General features: G+C 50.4%; 1 protein-coding gene across 1 annotated transcript in view; it reads right to left on the bottom strand.

The window, feature by feature from the left end:
* The window catches only part of LOC139229054 (ephrin type-B receptor 2), a 585159-nt gene extending 583715 nt beyond the window's left edge, over window positions 1–1444 (bottom strand). The window contains exon 1 of the mRNA XM_070860715.1: window positions 1351–1444. Within this exon, the coding sequence (XP_070716816.1) occupies window positions 1351–1444 (94 nt within the window). The remainder of the gene's footprint in view (window positions 1–1350) is intronic.
* Between the last annotated feature and the right edge of the window lie 12902 nt (window positions 1445–14346).

Raw genomic sequence — 14346 nt, 5'->3', positions numbered from 1 at the left:
AATTGAGCAGTTACTGTGCAATACCTGGATATAGCTCCATACACCAGCATTGCCCGTCACCCTGCTCTGTCAGCTGATCATTTTAAACACAAGAGACCTTGGAGTGGGGCTGTGTTTCAGCTCACTGGCCTTTCACCAAACATCCCAGCCTCATCATCATCGGCAGTCCCTCGTATCGAGGATGACTTGCTTCCACGTCAAAAAAGGATGAGTTCACAGGTGTTTCAATGAAGGACCGAATATTCCAGGTCCCGACCTACATCCTGAAGGGTGGAAGATGCCTGTGCGTGGATTTTCTTAATGTGTGGTGGCTGTTGCACACCAACCACCACACGGGCTTGACAGAGCTAGGTCTTGGTCCAGTGGCAAGGGTTAACCAAGACGACTGGAGACCAGCTCTGCTGCACGGGCCTAGTGAGCACACATATCGCAGTGTGGGCTGGCCTGTGCTGCCCCTGGGCCCTCGTCTCTTCTGGCCCCGAACTCACGCCTCTCCTGGGCTCTGCAATCTCTCGCTGCTCCTTCGCCCCGACCTCGCCGCTCCTGCTGTATCTGCCCACACTCCAATCACCGACCTGGACCTTGATGACGTCACTCTTCACTGCCGTCACCCTCTTGTACCAGCTGGCGCTGTACCTTGCCATGGTACGCTGCCACGCTGCCCATGGCCGCCCCTCGCCGCTCCTTTTATGGACCCGACCTGCCACTGATGGTCTCTCGCAGGTTGGGGCCGCCACGCTAGCGATCGGTTGGAGAGATGTGTACACCGGGCATCGTACAATTTGACAGGCAGCGATCACACACTCCGCGCCAGAGGTACGTCACACGGCATTTTGGTGAAGGCAGAAAAAGAGGCGCCCAGGGCCCAAAACAGGCCTTAGACCTGTGCATATGCAAACGAGGAGCCCAACGCTTGTCTCGGGCACCTTTCCTGCAGCTGGGCTGCACTGAATGCTGTTGCTGTCGGGCCTGCCTCGTTCAGGAAAACCAGGTCTGCCTGCGGCCTAACTGGGGGCCCTTAAAGGGACCGCTACAGGCCACCTCCAACAAGGTGCATCGTTTTAAAAAACTGTCCTGAATGAGGAACTGGGGGACGGAGTCAAGAGGGGCAGTGCCTCCTCCGGGCCCCACAGTGTCAAAAACTGTTGCCGGACTTCCCCAAATCACATCGCACCCCCCAAAAAATAAACAGAGAACCTGATTTAAGACCCAGAAACTAGTGACTGAAACTGTGTACAGAATCTCTTCAAGCAGCAGTGTTTGAGCAGCTTGAATGATCCACAGGTGCAGAACCTTTCCCCAGGAGCTGAAATCGTTGAGATAGATTGCATATGGATGGGCCGCGATTACCTTCACTCATTCCCTGTTTTCTTATACTGACGTCTGTTGTGCTTTTGGGTTTCTGATGCTGACCGTTTTCCTTGGGCTCTGCATCACTGGCCATACCCACAAGCAGACCTTGTGTTCCCTGCAGACAGGAGTATGATACGGGCCGAGTATCGAAGTAACAGTACAGAGATTGTTGGACTGAGATGACTTGAGCGCACCGGCTGACTGGAAAATGTCATATGCAGTACATGTGACCTCATCGTCAGTGGGTGGAAGAAGGTGCACACTATCAGAGCAAGACTCTGACTATAAACCAGCGCACATCTTTATTTAACAATAGATTCACAAATAAATAATATTCATTGCAGTAATTCAGTGAATTACACACTTTACTAATCGCAAAATGCTTCTCCTGCACGAACCCTGAGCATGGTTCCTGAGATTGTGTCTGTGGTGACTCCTGCTCATCCTGTACCTCAGAGAGTCTCAGACTGATATAAAGCCACAATCAGAAGCTCGCAGCCACGTGGTATAAAGGATTACCAGCTCTGCCCTGTTACAGAACCAACCCACATCCTCACACCAGATGTGGGTCAATCGAGCCCACTATCCACAGAGGACCCGCAGGACATCGGTCATATAGAATGTTTGATTAGGCAGGATGACTTGACTCAGTGATCTGAGCCAGATACTCTGAACCCCCCATTAGACCAGACCCTGTCCATGTCTGATTCTCTGAACCTGTTAGACCAGACCCTGTGCATGTCCGATACTCTGAACCCCCGTTAGACCAGACCCTGTCCATGTCCGATACTCTGAACCCCTGTTAGACCAGACCCTATGCATGTCTGATTCTCTGAACCTCTGTTAGACCAGACCCTGTGTATGTCCGATACTCTGAACCCCCGTTAGACCAGACCCTGTGCATGTCCGATATTCTGAACCCCCGTTAGACCAGACCCTGTGCATGTTGATACTCTGAACCCCTGTTAGACCAGACCCTGTGCATGTCCGATACTCTGAACCCCCGTTAGACCAGACCCTGTGCATGTTGATACTCTGAACCCCTGTTAAACCAGACCCTGTGCATGTCTGATTCTCTGAACCCCTGTTAGACCAGACTCTGTCCATGTCTGATACTTTGAACCCCCCGTTAGACCAGACCCTGTGTATGTCCGAAACTCTGAACCCGTTAGACCAGACCCTGTGCATGTCCGATACTCTGAACCCCCATTAGACCAGACCCCTGTGCATGTTGATACTCTGAACCCCCATTAGACCAGACCCTGTCCATGTCCGATACTCTGAACCCCTGTTTGACCAGACCCTGTGCATGTATGATTCTCTGAACCCCTGTTAGACCAGACTCTGTCCATGTCTGATACTTTGAACCCCCCCGTTAGACCAGACCCTGTGTATGTCCGATACTCTGACCCCCCATTAGACCAGACCCCTGTGCATGTTGATACTCTGAACCCCTGTTAGACCAGACCCTGTCCATGTCCGATACTCTGAACCCCTGTTAGACCAGACCCAGTCCATGTCCGATACTCTGAACCCCCTTGTTAGACCAGACCCTGTGCATGTTGATACTCTGAACCCCCGTTAGACCAGGCCCTGTGCATGTTGATACTCTGAACCCCCGTTAGACCAGATCCTGTGCATGTCCGATACTCTGAACCCCTGTTAGACCAGACCCTGTGCATGTCCGATATTCTGAACTCCCTTGTTAGACCAGTCCCTGTGCATGTCCGATGCTCTGAACCCCCGTTAGACCAGACCCTGTGCATGTTGATGCTCTGAACCCCCGTTAGACCAGATCCTGTGCATGTCCGATACTCTGAACCCCTGTTAGACCAGACCCTGTGCATGTCCGATACTCTGAACCCCTGTTAGATCAGACCCTGTGCATGTCCAATACTCTGAACCCCCGTTAGACTAGACCCTGTGCATGTCCGATACTCTGAACCCCTGTTAGACCAGACCCTATGCATGTCCGATACTCTGAACCCCGTTCAAGGATTAGAGGGGAGTTGAGGAGAACTTTTTCCTCCCAGCATGTGGTGGGGAACCCTCATCACATTTAAAAAGTACTTGGATGTGCAGTTGAAGTGCCATAACCTACAGGCCTACGGACCTGGAGCTGGAAAGTGGGATTAGGCTGGATGGCTCCTTTTCAGCCAGCACGGACACGATGGGCCGAATGGCCTCTGTCCGTGCCGTATGATTTTATCATTCTATGAGATACCCTAAACCCCTTGCTCGACCAGTCCCTTGTCCAAGTGCGACAGGACCAAACCAAACCTGCCAAGGATTTACTCAACTGCCCGGCTCTCCCCGCGTGAATATTCCACCAGACTCTGATGGATATTGTCCAAAAAATCAGCCCCTAGGCACCATTTTAATCCTGTGTGACCCCAGTAAAGGAATTTAAGAATACACTTGTCATGTATGTACTTTGGGGATCACTAAACACTAGATGGCATCACTGTTGGAGGCCATTGAGCTGCACGCACGTGTGCGCAGCCCAAGTGTAAAAGGCCAGCCATTTTGTATATTAGTCACTTTGGGCCTTAATAAAGCAGAGCCAAGGTTATATCTCTTGGAGTTAAACAGTACTCAGTCGAACAGTTATTGCAACCACAACAACACTGTAGACCAAAATGCTTCAATCTTTGTCACATCTTGATATCCGTTGGAGAGACAGCACCTTGCTCTTCTCACTCACCAAATCCGCCTTCTACACTGTAGTGTGAGCTCAGTTACTGTAACTTCCTCAACGTGACCTTTAATCAGACCACCCCCCCCACACCCAATATCATATTCTCGACATGTCAGCATGCAGAAAGAAAAACTTGAATTTAAATAGCGCCTTTCACGTCCCTACTGGACTTCGCAGCCAATGAATTACTGTTGTAATGTAGGGAAATGTGGCAGCCAATCCGTATGCGGCAATGAGATCTTGACTAGTTAATCTGTTTTAGTGTTTTTGGTTGAGGTTTAAATATTTGCCAGGATACCGAGGAGAACTCCCCTGCTCTTCTTCAGATAGTGCCATGAATATTTTATGTCCACCTGAGAGGGCAGACCTCGTCCGAAAGACAGCACCTTTGGCAGTGCTGCACTCCCTCAGTACTGTGCTGGAGTGTCAGTCTGGATTATTGGCTCAGATCCTTGTGCATGTCTGAACCCCCCGTTAGACCAGACCCTGACAATGTCCGATACTCACCGGACATGCACAGAGGTCTGGTCTAACAGAGGGTTCAGAGTATCGGACATGCACAGACGTCTGGTACAAGGACTGGGGTCTGGTCTAACAGGGGGTTCAGAGTATCAGACTTGAACCCACAACCTTCGGACTCAGAAGTGAAAGTGTTACCAACTGAATCACGGCAAACATTTAAAGATGAAAGGTGCAGAGGAAAGACAAATGGTGTAGAGGGAGAGCTAGAGACTGGAGCAGCAACTCTTCACCCTGTCTGCCAAGTCCGTGATTTGGCATTGATATTCACCCTGACCCTGTTGATGGGATCGTTCTGAGAGAGCCTGCGGCAGGGTAAGCTTCAGATTAGTAAAGTGTGTCTCTGTGTGCGACTTGGTGAGTAAGCTATTCACAAGATTGAGACACAGCAAAGAATACATTACTGAAAATAGGGACATGATTCGAGTGTGGTGACGTCATCCTTGAGGCAAAATTACCTTTCCAAAACATATGTGTAGTGACTCTCAATGGCTCAGCAAACTGAGGCCTAGGCGGATGGATTCATCATGCCATGCACCAGTAAAGTATGTTAAAAAGATGCATTCTAATAATATATTGTCGATCAGGTATTTATTAGACAAACCAAGGGCACAGCTTGTCAGCAAAACACAGTTTAGTGAGCTGTGATGGATGCCAGCATGGAATAGTGAATCAGTTTTGGCCCTTTGACAGAGTTTGCTCTATGGACACACCTAGTACGTGCTGTGTGCGTGCTCTGTACGTGCCGTGTACGCGCCCTGTGCGTACTGTGTAGGCGCCGTGTACGTGCTGTGTATGTGCCATGTACATGCCGTATACGCGCCATGTACATGCCGTGTACGTGCCGTGTGCATGCTGTATACGCGCCGTGTACGTGCTCTGTTTGCTGTGGTATATAAGGCAGCTTAACAAATAGAACCATTTAACAAAGCGTTAATGATCATCAGGTACCTGAAAAACTCATGAACCTGAGCCTCTGGGTACTGTCCACTGCAAGATGTACACACAATAAACCTCATTCAGCTGCTTTCCCTGAGGGACATCATCCCTCATCCTGAGGGAGAAGGACAGATTCTGTCTGTATGCTGACAACGCACAGATCTACCTCTCCATCACTTGCCTCAATGTCATGACCACCTCTGTGTTGTGTTGTCCTGTCCATCATCATCGCAGCTTCCTTCAGTTGAACACTGGAAAGACCAAAGTCATCTTTTTTGGTGCCTACCACAAACCCTGCTGCCTTGCCATCAACTCCACCAACCTCCCTGGTCACTCACTCAACCTGATCAAGCCCACGTAAAACCTCGATGTCCCATTGGACGCTGAGCTGGACTTGAACCCTGTAACCTTTCCCTCACCTTTTTCAGTGACATAATATTGCCCTCTCCGCCCACCTCGCTCCTCTGCCAATAAAGCACTGATTGGTACAAGGAACTTGCATTTATATAGCACCTTGAAAGTAAGAAAATGTCCCAAGGCACTTCACAGGAGCGTAAGCAGATAAAAATAGACACTGAGCGACTAAAAGCTTGGTCAATGAGGTAGGTTTGAAGGAGGGTCTTAAAGGAGGAGAAAGAGGTAGAGAGACGGAAAGGTTTAGGGAGGGTGTTCTAGAGCTGAGGGTCTGGGCAATTGAAGGCACGGCCACCGATGGTCGGGCGAAAGAAATCGAAGATGTGCAGGAGGCCGTACTCTCTCTCTCAGGCTCAGCAGGTCATTCCCTCTAAAGTGCCTTGAATTCTTTGCTTGCTACTTGTGCTGTATCAATTCAAGCTCTGCCGGGCGGGCCACATTGTTCACATGCCAGACACGAGACTCCCAAAGCAAGCGTTCTACTCGGAACTCCTGCACGGCTAGCGAGCCCCAGGTGGGCAGGGCAAACGTTACAAGGACACCCTCAAAGCCTCCCTGATAAAGTGCAACATCCCCATCAACACCTGGGAGTCCCTGGCCAAAGACCGCCCGAAGTGGAGGAAGTGCATCTGGGAGGGCCTGAACACCTCGAGTCTCATCGCCGAGAGCACGCAGAAATCAAGCGTAGGCAGCGGAAAGAGCGTGCGGCAAACCAGACTCCCCACACACCGCTTCCCTCAGCGACTATCTGTCCCACCTGTGACAGAGTCTGTGGTTCTCATATTGGGCTGTTCAGCCACCTAAGGACTCATTTTTAGGGTGAAAGCAATTCTGAGAGACTGCCTATGATGATGATCAATTCAAGTTGTAATTTTAGCTAAAGAAACATAAGGCTTGTTATATAATGTATGTGTGTTTGGCAGTGTTCTGAAGTCTGGATGGTTGTTTTTTTCGCTTGTTCAAATTGGGAAACATAGTCACTAGTTACAGGATCAATACCAGAGGTCCAAGAGCAAATTCAGCCCTGAGCTGAAAATATTGGAAATACATTTATTTGAACCATTGCAGATACAGAGTGATCTCAGCCCCAGGAATGTCTATCTTTGCAGCTCTGGCACTCTGTGCACATGCCTAGCTGATTAAACCTACAGAATCTGCTACAAAGATATGGAAATCACATAAACCTTGATACCCACGTGTATCATTTAATAGGGCACAAGGGAAATTGGCTCCACTGCAAACTGTTGCACTGAGTGAGCGCGAGTGTTTACATGTAAACAGACTAGCGAGCTGGGGCTGCCGAGAATCCTGGGCGTTTATCGTTTATCGGAAATAACCAACCAGAGTTTACCAAAATAGTTATTAATCTCAGTAGCAGCCGCAGTAAACAACACCCTCTAATGTGCAGTCTGTTGCAGAACTATAATTATACCAATAATGAGATGCATTAGGTGCTGTGCAAAATACTGATTGAGGGAGTAGAGGGGAGGTTTGGTAAGTGAGCTGCAGTTATGTAATGGGTTTATAAATAATCAATGTGTGCAGTTTCACTGATTCATTAGGCAGAATGTAGACGCATCAGCACTTTAATGGTTAATGGAGGCACAGTATTGAGCTTATTACTGTGCTGTAAACCGGACAAGTTGTCAATAAAACGCTTCATAATTTGGAAAGCATGCTTGATGGGTCACAGCAGGAAAAGACCCGGAGACATCTCGCACCTGCATTTATATATCGCTTCAATTGCACTCAAGTAACAAGGACGTTCTTTGAAGTATTTCTTACACCAACATAGGTAACACCTGGTTTCAATGAACGACTAAACGACCGATGGCTGCTCAATACCAGTGTCTACAGTGAATGGGCCAAGAGTTGAGGCTGGATCAGTGTATGTGAGCAGATGAAAGCAGGGCGGCGTGGGTGTTTATGTCTAGAGATTGCCTGTGGGGAACAGATTGGCGGCTTGACATTCAGAAGCTCTAATTGCGGGTTGTATTACTGCACAGCTCAGATTCTGTGTACTGCAGGAGCTGCCCATTGATATTCAGGGCCAGGCCCCACAGCACTAGGTACACCATGGATCTACTGTGCATGCACGGGTGGGACACCTTAATCAGCCATGATCTTATTGAATGGCGGAGCAGGCTTGAGGGGCCAAATGGCCAACTCCTGCTCCTATTTCTTACGTTCTTACCACCGATTGCAGCTACTGTGTATTCCCCGATGCCAATGGCCAGCAAGCACAGAATCAGTTGACCAATCGATTATTTCAGACTTTCAACGATTCTGCCACTAACTTTCTGTAATCTAAGATTTATAGTGACGTGTTTTGTACCTGAGTGTCCACCACACACTTTCTCCAAGCTGGAATCTCAATCAGACAACTGCAATATTGGTTGCTGCTTTAAGCTATTGATTGGATAGGGGTGAGGGGAGGGGGGGAACAGGGAGAGGGTGAAAGAGAGGTGGGGGTGAGGAGAGAAGGTGAAAGGATGGTGGGGAAGGGGTGGGAGGGGGAGGGGTTGAGGGAAGAGAGGGTGGGGAAGGGGATGAGGTCAGAGGGGATGGGGAGTGGGTAGGGGTGGGCTGGGCGAGGAGGAAGAATGGAGGCGAGAGTGAGGGGGTGAGGAGGAGATGTGGAGAGGGTGCGAGAGGGGTGGGGAAGGGATGAGGGAAAGGGGAGGGGATGGGGAGTGGGAGTGTGAGGGGTGGGGAAGGGATAGAGGGATGGGGAAGGGGTATAGGAGGGGATGGGGAGTGGGAGCGAGAGGGGTGGGCGAGGGGATGGGGAATGGATAGGGGTGGGGATTGCGAGGGGGTGAGGAAGGGCTGGGGGAGGGGATGGGGGTGTGGACAGGGGATGGGGAAGGAGATGGGTGTATGGCGGGTGAGGAGTAAGGATGGAGGAGGGGTGTGGGGAGTAAGGGTTGTGGGGGGTGAGGAGAGTGGGGTGTGAGGGGTGTGGGGGCGAGGGGGAAGGATGGGGGAGAGGTGTGGGGAGTGAGGGGTGTGGGGGGGTGAGGGGAGTGGGGTGTGAGGGCTGTGGTGGGCGAGGGGGAAGGATGGGGGAGGAGTGTTGCCAGCGAGGGGCTGAAGCGTCCGAAGGGAAAGGAGACAGCAATTGTTGCAGCAAGCATCAGTCTGCAGCTCCGACAGCAACACGGAGCTGAAATATCGAAGCCTGGAGGCGGCCGTAGGGACGATCAGCTCCGGTCCTGCTTCCCACAATCCCTCACTGGGGGGTGAGGATCCTTTTACTGGAATTTCAAACTGCTCACCTCCTGCCTGCTGCCACCCATGTTTGGAGGGTCGGAACAGGAACTGGCGGAAATCCGGAGGGTAGGCGCGAAACTGGCATCGGGGCGGTAACTGTGTCACCTAACAATGATTACCATTTTTCATCGGGCTTTGAGATCCATCCAAAATTCAGAATGGGTGGGAGCTCAGCAGCAAAACGTCGCCAATTGTTGGTAAGGTGCAGGACTTTAGCTGTTATTACCAACCTCTCCATAACCCAATCCTGGCAGGCATCACACCTGGGAACATGAGACCTGGTGTTCAAATATTGTCTTCCAGTATATTTTGTGCCAAATAGGAACAGGAGGAGGCCATCAATTCCTCGCGCCTATTCCACCATTCCATGAGATTATGGCAGATCGGCACCTCAAATCTATTTACCCAACTTTGCTCCATATCTCTTGATAAACCTCTTCTTAGGCAGTCCTCCGGAGTCGAGGATGACTTGCTTCCACACTAGCATGAGTTCTCAGGTGACTATTGAGACCAATGCAGGATCTACAGTCTCTGTCACAGGTGGGGCAGACGGCAGTTGGAGGGATGGGTGGGTGTGGTGCTTGGGTTGTCATACGTTCCTTCCGGTTGTTTGTCCTTAGCTTCCGTCTGCTCCTGGCGAAGAGACTTGAAGTGTTCAGCGCCTTCCCCTCCACTTTGAGCGGTCTTGGGCCAGGGATACCCAAGAGTCGGTGGGGTGGTGCATTTTTTCAAGGAGGCTTTGTGGGTGTCCTTGAAGCGTTTTCTCTGCCCTCCTGGGACTCACTTGCGTGACATAGCTCGGAGTACAGCGCTAGCATCAGGCATGCCTACAATGTGGCCTGTCCATTGAAGCTGGTCGAGCGTGGTCAATGCCTTGATGCTGGAGATGTTGGCCTGAGAGAGAACACTGACGTTGGTGCACCTATCCTGTCAATGGATTTGCAGGATTTTGCAGAGGCAGCCTTAGTGGTACTTCTCCACTGCTTTGAGGTGGCTACTGTACATAGTTTATGTCTCTGAGGCATATAGGAGGGCGGGTATCACTACTGCTCTGTAGACCATGAGCCTGGTCCATATCCCTTGATACGCTTACCTAACAAAACTCTAGCGATCTTAGTCTTGAAAGCCCCAGCGTCCGCAGCCATTTGGGGAGAGAGTTCCAGATTTCCTCGAAACTTTGTTGTACTTGCCACCTATCTGATCATTCTTTTTGTTATATATGTAAACTTGTATATACTCTGTACAGCCACCAGAGGGCTCATCCCCTGGAGTCCCAAGGTATCCCACAACCCCTTGGGAGCACCTGTACTTAAGGAGGCCTCACAGGCTGGATGAGGCACTCTGGAGACCTGTAATAAAAGACTACGGTCACACTTTACTTTGAGCTCGCAGAATCTGGTCACACTCTTTATTCATACGTAACACTGTTAACCCCTCTACATCTTCCTGAACTTCTTTACAGTCCTCCTCACAAGCGACCGTGCAGGCAGATCTGTGTACATGCCTCAGCAATGAATCATAGCTCCAAACTTTAGAAGTATGTCTCTAATGCACCTTGACACCATTAGCATTTTTAACACTTATTCTCCTTATGGGCTCTCAGCATGGATTGCCTAATTAGTGCCAATAGATGCTGAATTTAATGGCAATGTTGCATTGTGAACTCATGCCCACTGGGAGCTGGAGTTAAACAGGAGCCTCAACTGCTGTCAGGCGGACGGCATTAACCAGTTTGCCTCTGGGACCACGGGTTCTGACATCGCACAGGCCAAAGCCTCCGGCTAGCCAATCACAAGTACTCTTCTTTTCTTCTGAAGCCAAAATGGTCATAGTCTGCTTTGAAGTTAATAAATTCTACACTTTCACTTGCTGACATTAACCCCTCAATTACAGTCTTAGTCAGAATGAATTTACTCTTTATTCAATTAAAGATTGTTATTTTAAAAAAAGGTGATGCTGGAGTGGAGGGATATTTACTGCAGATATTCTCATCATTTCCCAATTTATTCCACGTAACCATAGAGACTAATATGGTTAATTCACCTTCAGCTGGGTGTAAACAGGAGCTAACTGATCAGCAGCCCATTATACACCCTGCCCATTATACACCCTGCACATTATACACCTCGCCCTATACACCCTGCCCATTATACACACTGCCCGTTATACACCTCGCCCATTATACACTCTGCCCGTTATACACCCTGCCAGTTATACACCCACCCGTTATACACCCTGCCCGTTATACACACTGCCCGTTATACACCTCGCCTGTTATACACTCTGCCCGTTATACACCCTGCCGGTTATACACCCACCCGTTATACACCCTGCCCGTTATACACCCAGCCGGTTATACACCCACCCGTTATACACCCTGCCCGTAATACACCATGGCCATTATACACCCTGCCCGTTATACATCCTGCCCGATATACACCCTGCCCATTATACACCTACCTGTTATACACCCTGCCCGTTATAAACCCGCCCGTTATACACAAGCCCGTTATACACCCTGCCTGTTATACACCCTGCCTGTTACACACCCGCCCATTATACACCCTGCCCGTTATACACCCGCCCGGTATACACCCGCCCGTTATATACCCTGCCCATTATACACCCTGCCCGTTATACACCCACCCGTTATACACCCTGCCCGTTATACACCCTGCCTGTTGTACACCCTGCCCGTTACACACCCGCCCTTTATACACCCTGCCCGTTATACACCCTGCCCGTTATACACACTGCCCGTTGTACACCCTGTCCATTACACACCCGCCCGTTATACACCCTGCCCATTATACACTCACCCGTTATACACCCTGCTCGTTATATACCCGCCCATTACACTCCCGCCTGTTATACACCCTGCCTGTTACACACCTCGCCCATTACACACCTTGCCCGTTATATACCCGACCCGTTATATGCCCTGCCCGTTACACACCTCGCCCGTTATACACACCCTGCCCGTTATAAACACCTCGCCCGTTATACACCCTGCCCGTTATACACCCTGCCCGTTATACACCCACCCGTTATACACCCGCCCGTTTTACACCCTGCATGTTACACACCCGCCCATTATACACCCTGCCCGTGAGACACCCTGCCCATTATATACCTGCTCGTTATACACCCTGCCCATTATACACCCTGCCCGTTATACACCCACCCGTTATACACCCTGCCCGTTATACACCCTGCCCGTTGTACACCCTGCCCATTACACACCCGCCCGTTATACACCCTGCCCATTACACACTCATCCGTTATACACCCTGCCCGTTATATACCCGCCCATTATACACCCTGCCCGTTATACACCCGCCCGTTATACACCCTGCCCATTATACTCCCTGCCCGTTATACACCCGCCTGTTATACACCCTGCCCATTATACACCCTGCCCATTATACACCCTGCCCATTATACACCCTGCCCGTTATACACCCGCCCGTTAGACATGCTGCCCGTTACACACCTCGCCCTTTATCCACCCTGCCTGTTATACACCTCGCCCATTACACACCTTGCCCGTTATATACCCGGCCCGTTATAAACACCTCGCCCGTTATGCACCCTGCCCGTTATACACCCCGCCCATTACACTCCCGCCTGTTATACACCCTGCCCATTATACATCCTGCCCATTATACACCTCACCCGTTATACACCCTGCCCGTTACACACCTCGTCCGTTATACACATGCCCGTTATACACCCTACCTGTTATACACCCTGCCTGTTACACACCCGCCCATTATACACCCTGCCCGTTACACACCCTGCCCGTTATACACCCTGCCCGTTATACACCCGCCCGTTATACACCCTGCATGTTACACACCCGCCCATTATACACCCTGCCCGTGAGACACCCTGCCCGTTATACACCTGCCCGTTATACACCCTGCCCATTATACATCCTGCCCGTTATACACCCACCCGTTATACACCCTGCCCGGAATACACCCTGCCCGTTATACACCCTGCCCATCATACACTCACCCGTTATACACCCTGCCTGTTATATACCCGCCCATTACACGCCCTGCCCGTTATATACCCGCCCGCTATACACCCTGCCATTATACACCCTGCCCGTTATACACCTGCCCGTTATACACCCTGCCCGTTATACACCCTGCCCATTATACACCCTGCCCATTATACACCCTGCCCATTATACACCCTGCCCATTATACACCCGCCCGTTAGACACGCTGCCCATTACACACACTGCCCGTTACACACCTCGCCCTTTATACACCCTGCCTGTTACACACCTCACCCATTACACACCTTGCCCGTTATATACCCGGCCCGTTATACACCCTGCCCATTACACACCTTGCCCGTTATACACACCCTGCCCGTTATAAACACCTCGCCCGTTATACACCCTGCCCGTTATGTACCCTGCCCGTTATACACCCCACCCATTACACTCCCGCCTGTTATACACCCTGCCTGTTACACAGCTCGTCCATTACACACCTTGTCCGTTATATACCCGGCCAGTTATACACCCTGCTCGTTATACTCCCCGCCCATTATACACACCCTGCCCATTATAAACACCTTGCCCATTATACACCCGGCCCGTTATGCACCCTGCCTGTTATACACCCTGCCCGTTATACACCCTGCCTGTTATATACCCTGCCCGTTATACATCCTGCCCGTTATACATCCTGCCCATTACACACCTCGTCCGTTACACACCGCATCCGTTACACACCTCGTCCGTTATATACCCTGCCCGTTATACACCCTTCCCATTATACACCTCACCCGTTACACACCTCGCCCATTACACACCTCGTCCGTTACACACCTCGCCCGTTATACACCCAGTGGGAACTCCATCTCCGCATCAGTGCCAACCCAGGTTACAAAAAGCCAATAATTTCTGAGCATAAATGGACCCAAGTTAAATGATCTAACAGAAATTGAAGGAGTGAGGTGGTCTTACTGTGGATGTGTTCAGTAGTACAATGAGACCGGTGTTATCAGTACCTACATTAAACAATCACTGCTCCTTATCACTTATTCTTGCTTCCTGCTGCAATAGCTTTAAATAAGCACCCAATCTGGATTTGACATTGACTTAAAGCTCAATAGTCTCACTGAATGAC

This window comes from Pristiophorus japonicus, chromosome 18 (assembly GCF_044704955.1).
Source record: "Pristiophorus japonicus isolate sPriJap1 chromosome 18, sPriJap1.hap1, whole genome shotgun sequence".
Lineage (NCBI taxonomy): Eukaryota > Metazoa > Chordata > Chondrichthyes > Pristiophoridae > Pristiophorus > Pristiophorus japonicus.
This window is presented reverse-complemented; position numbering and strand designations above follow the sequence as displayed.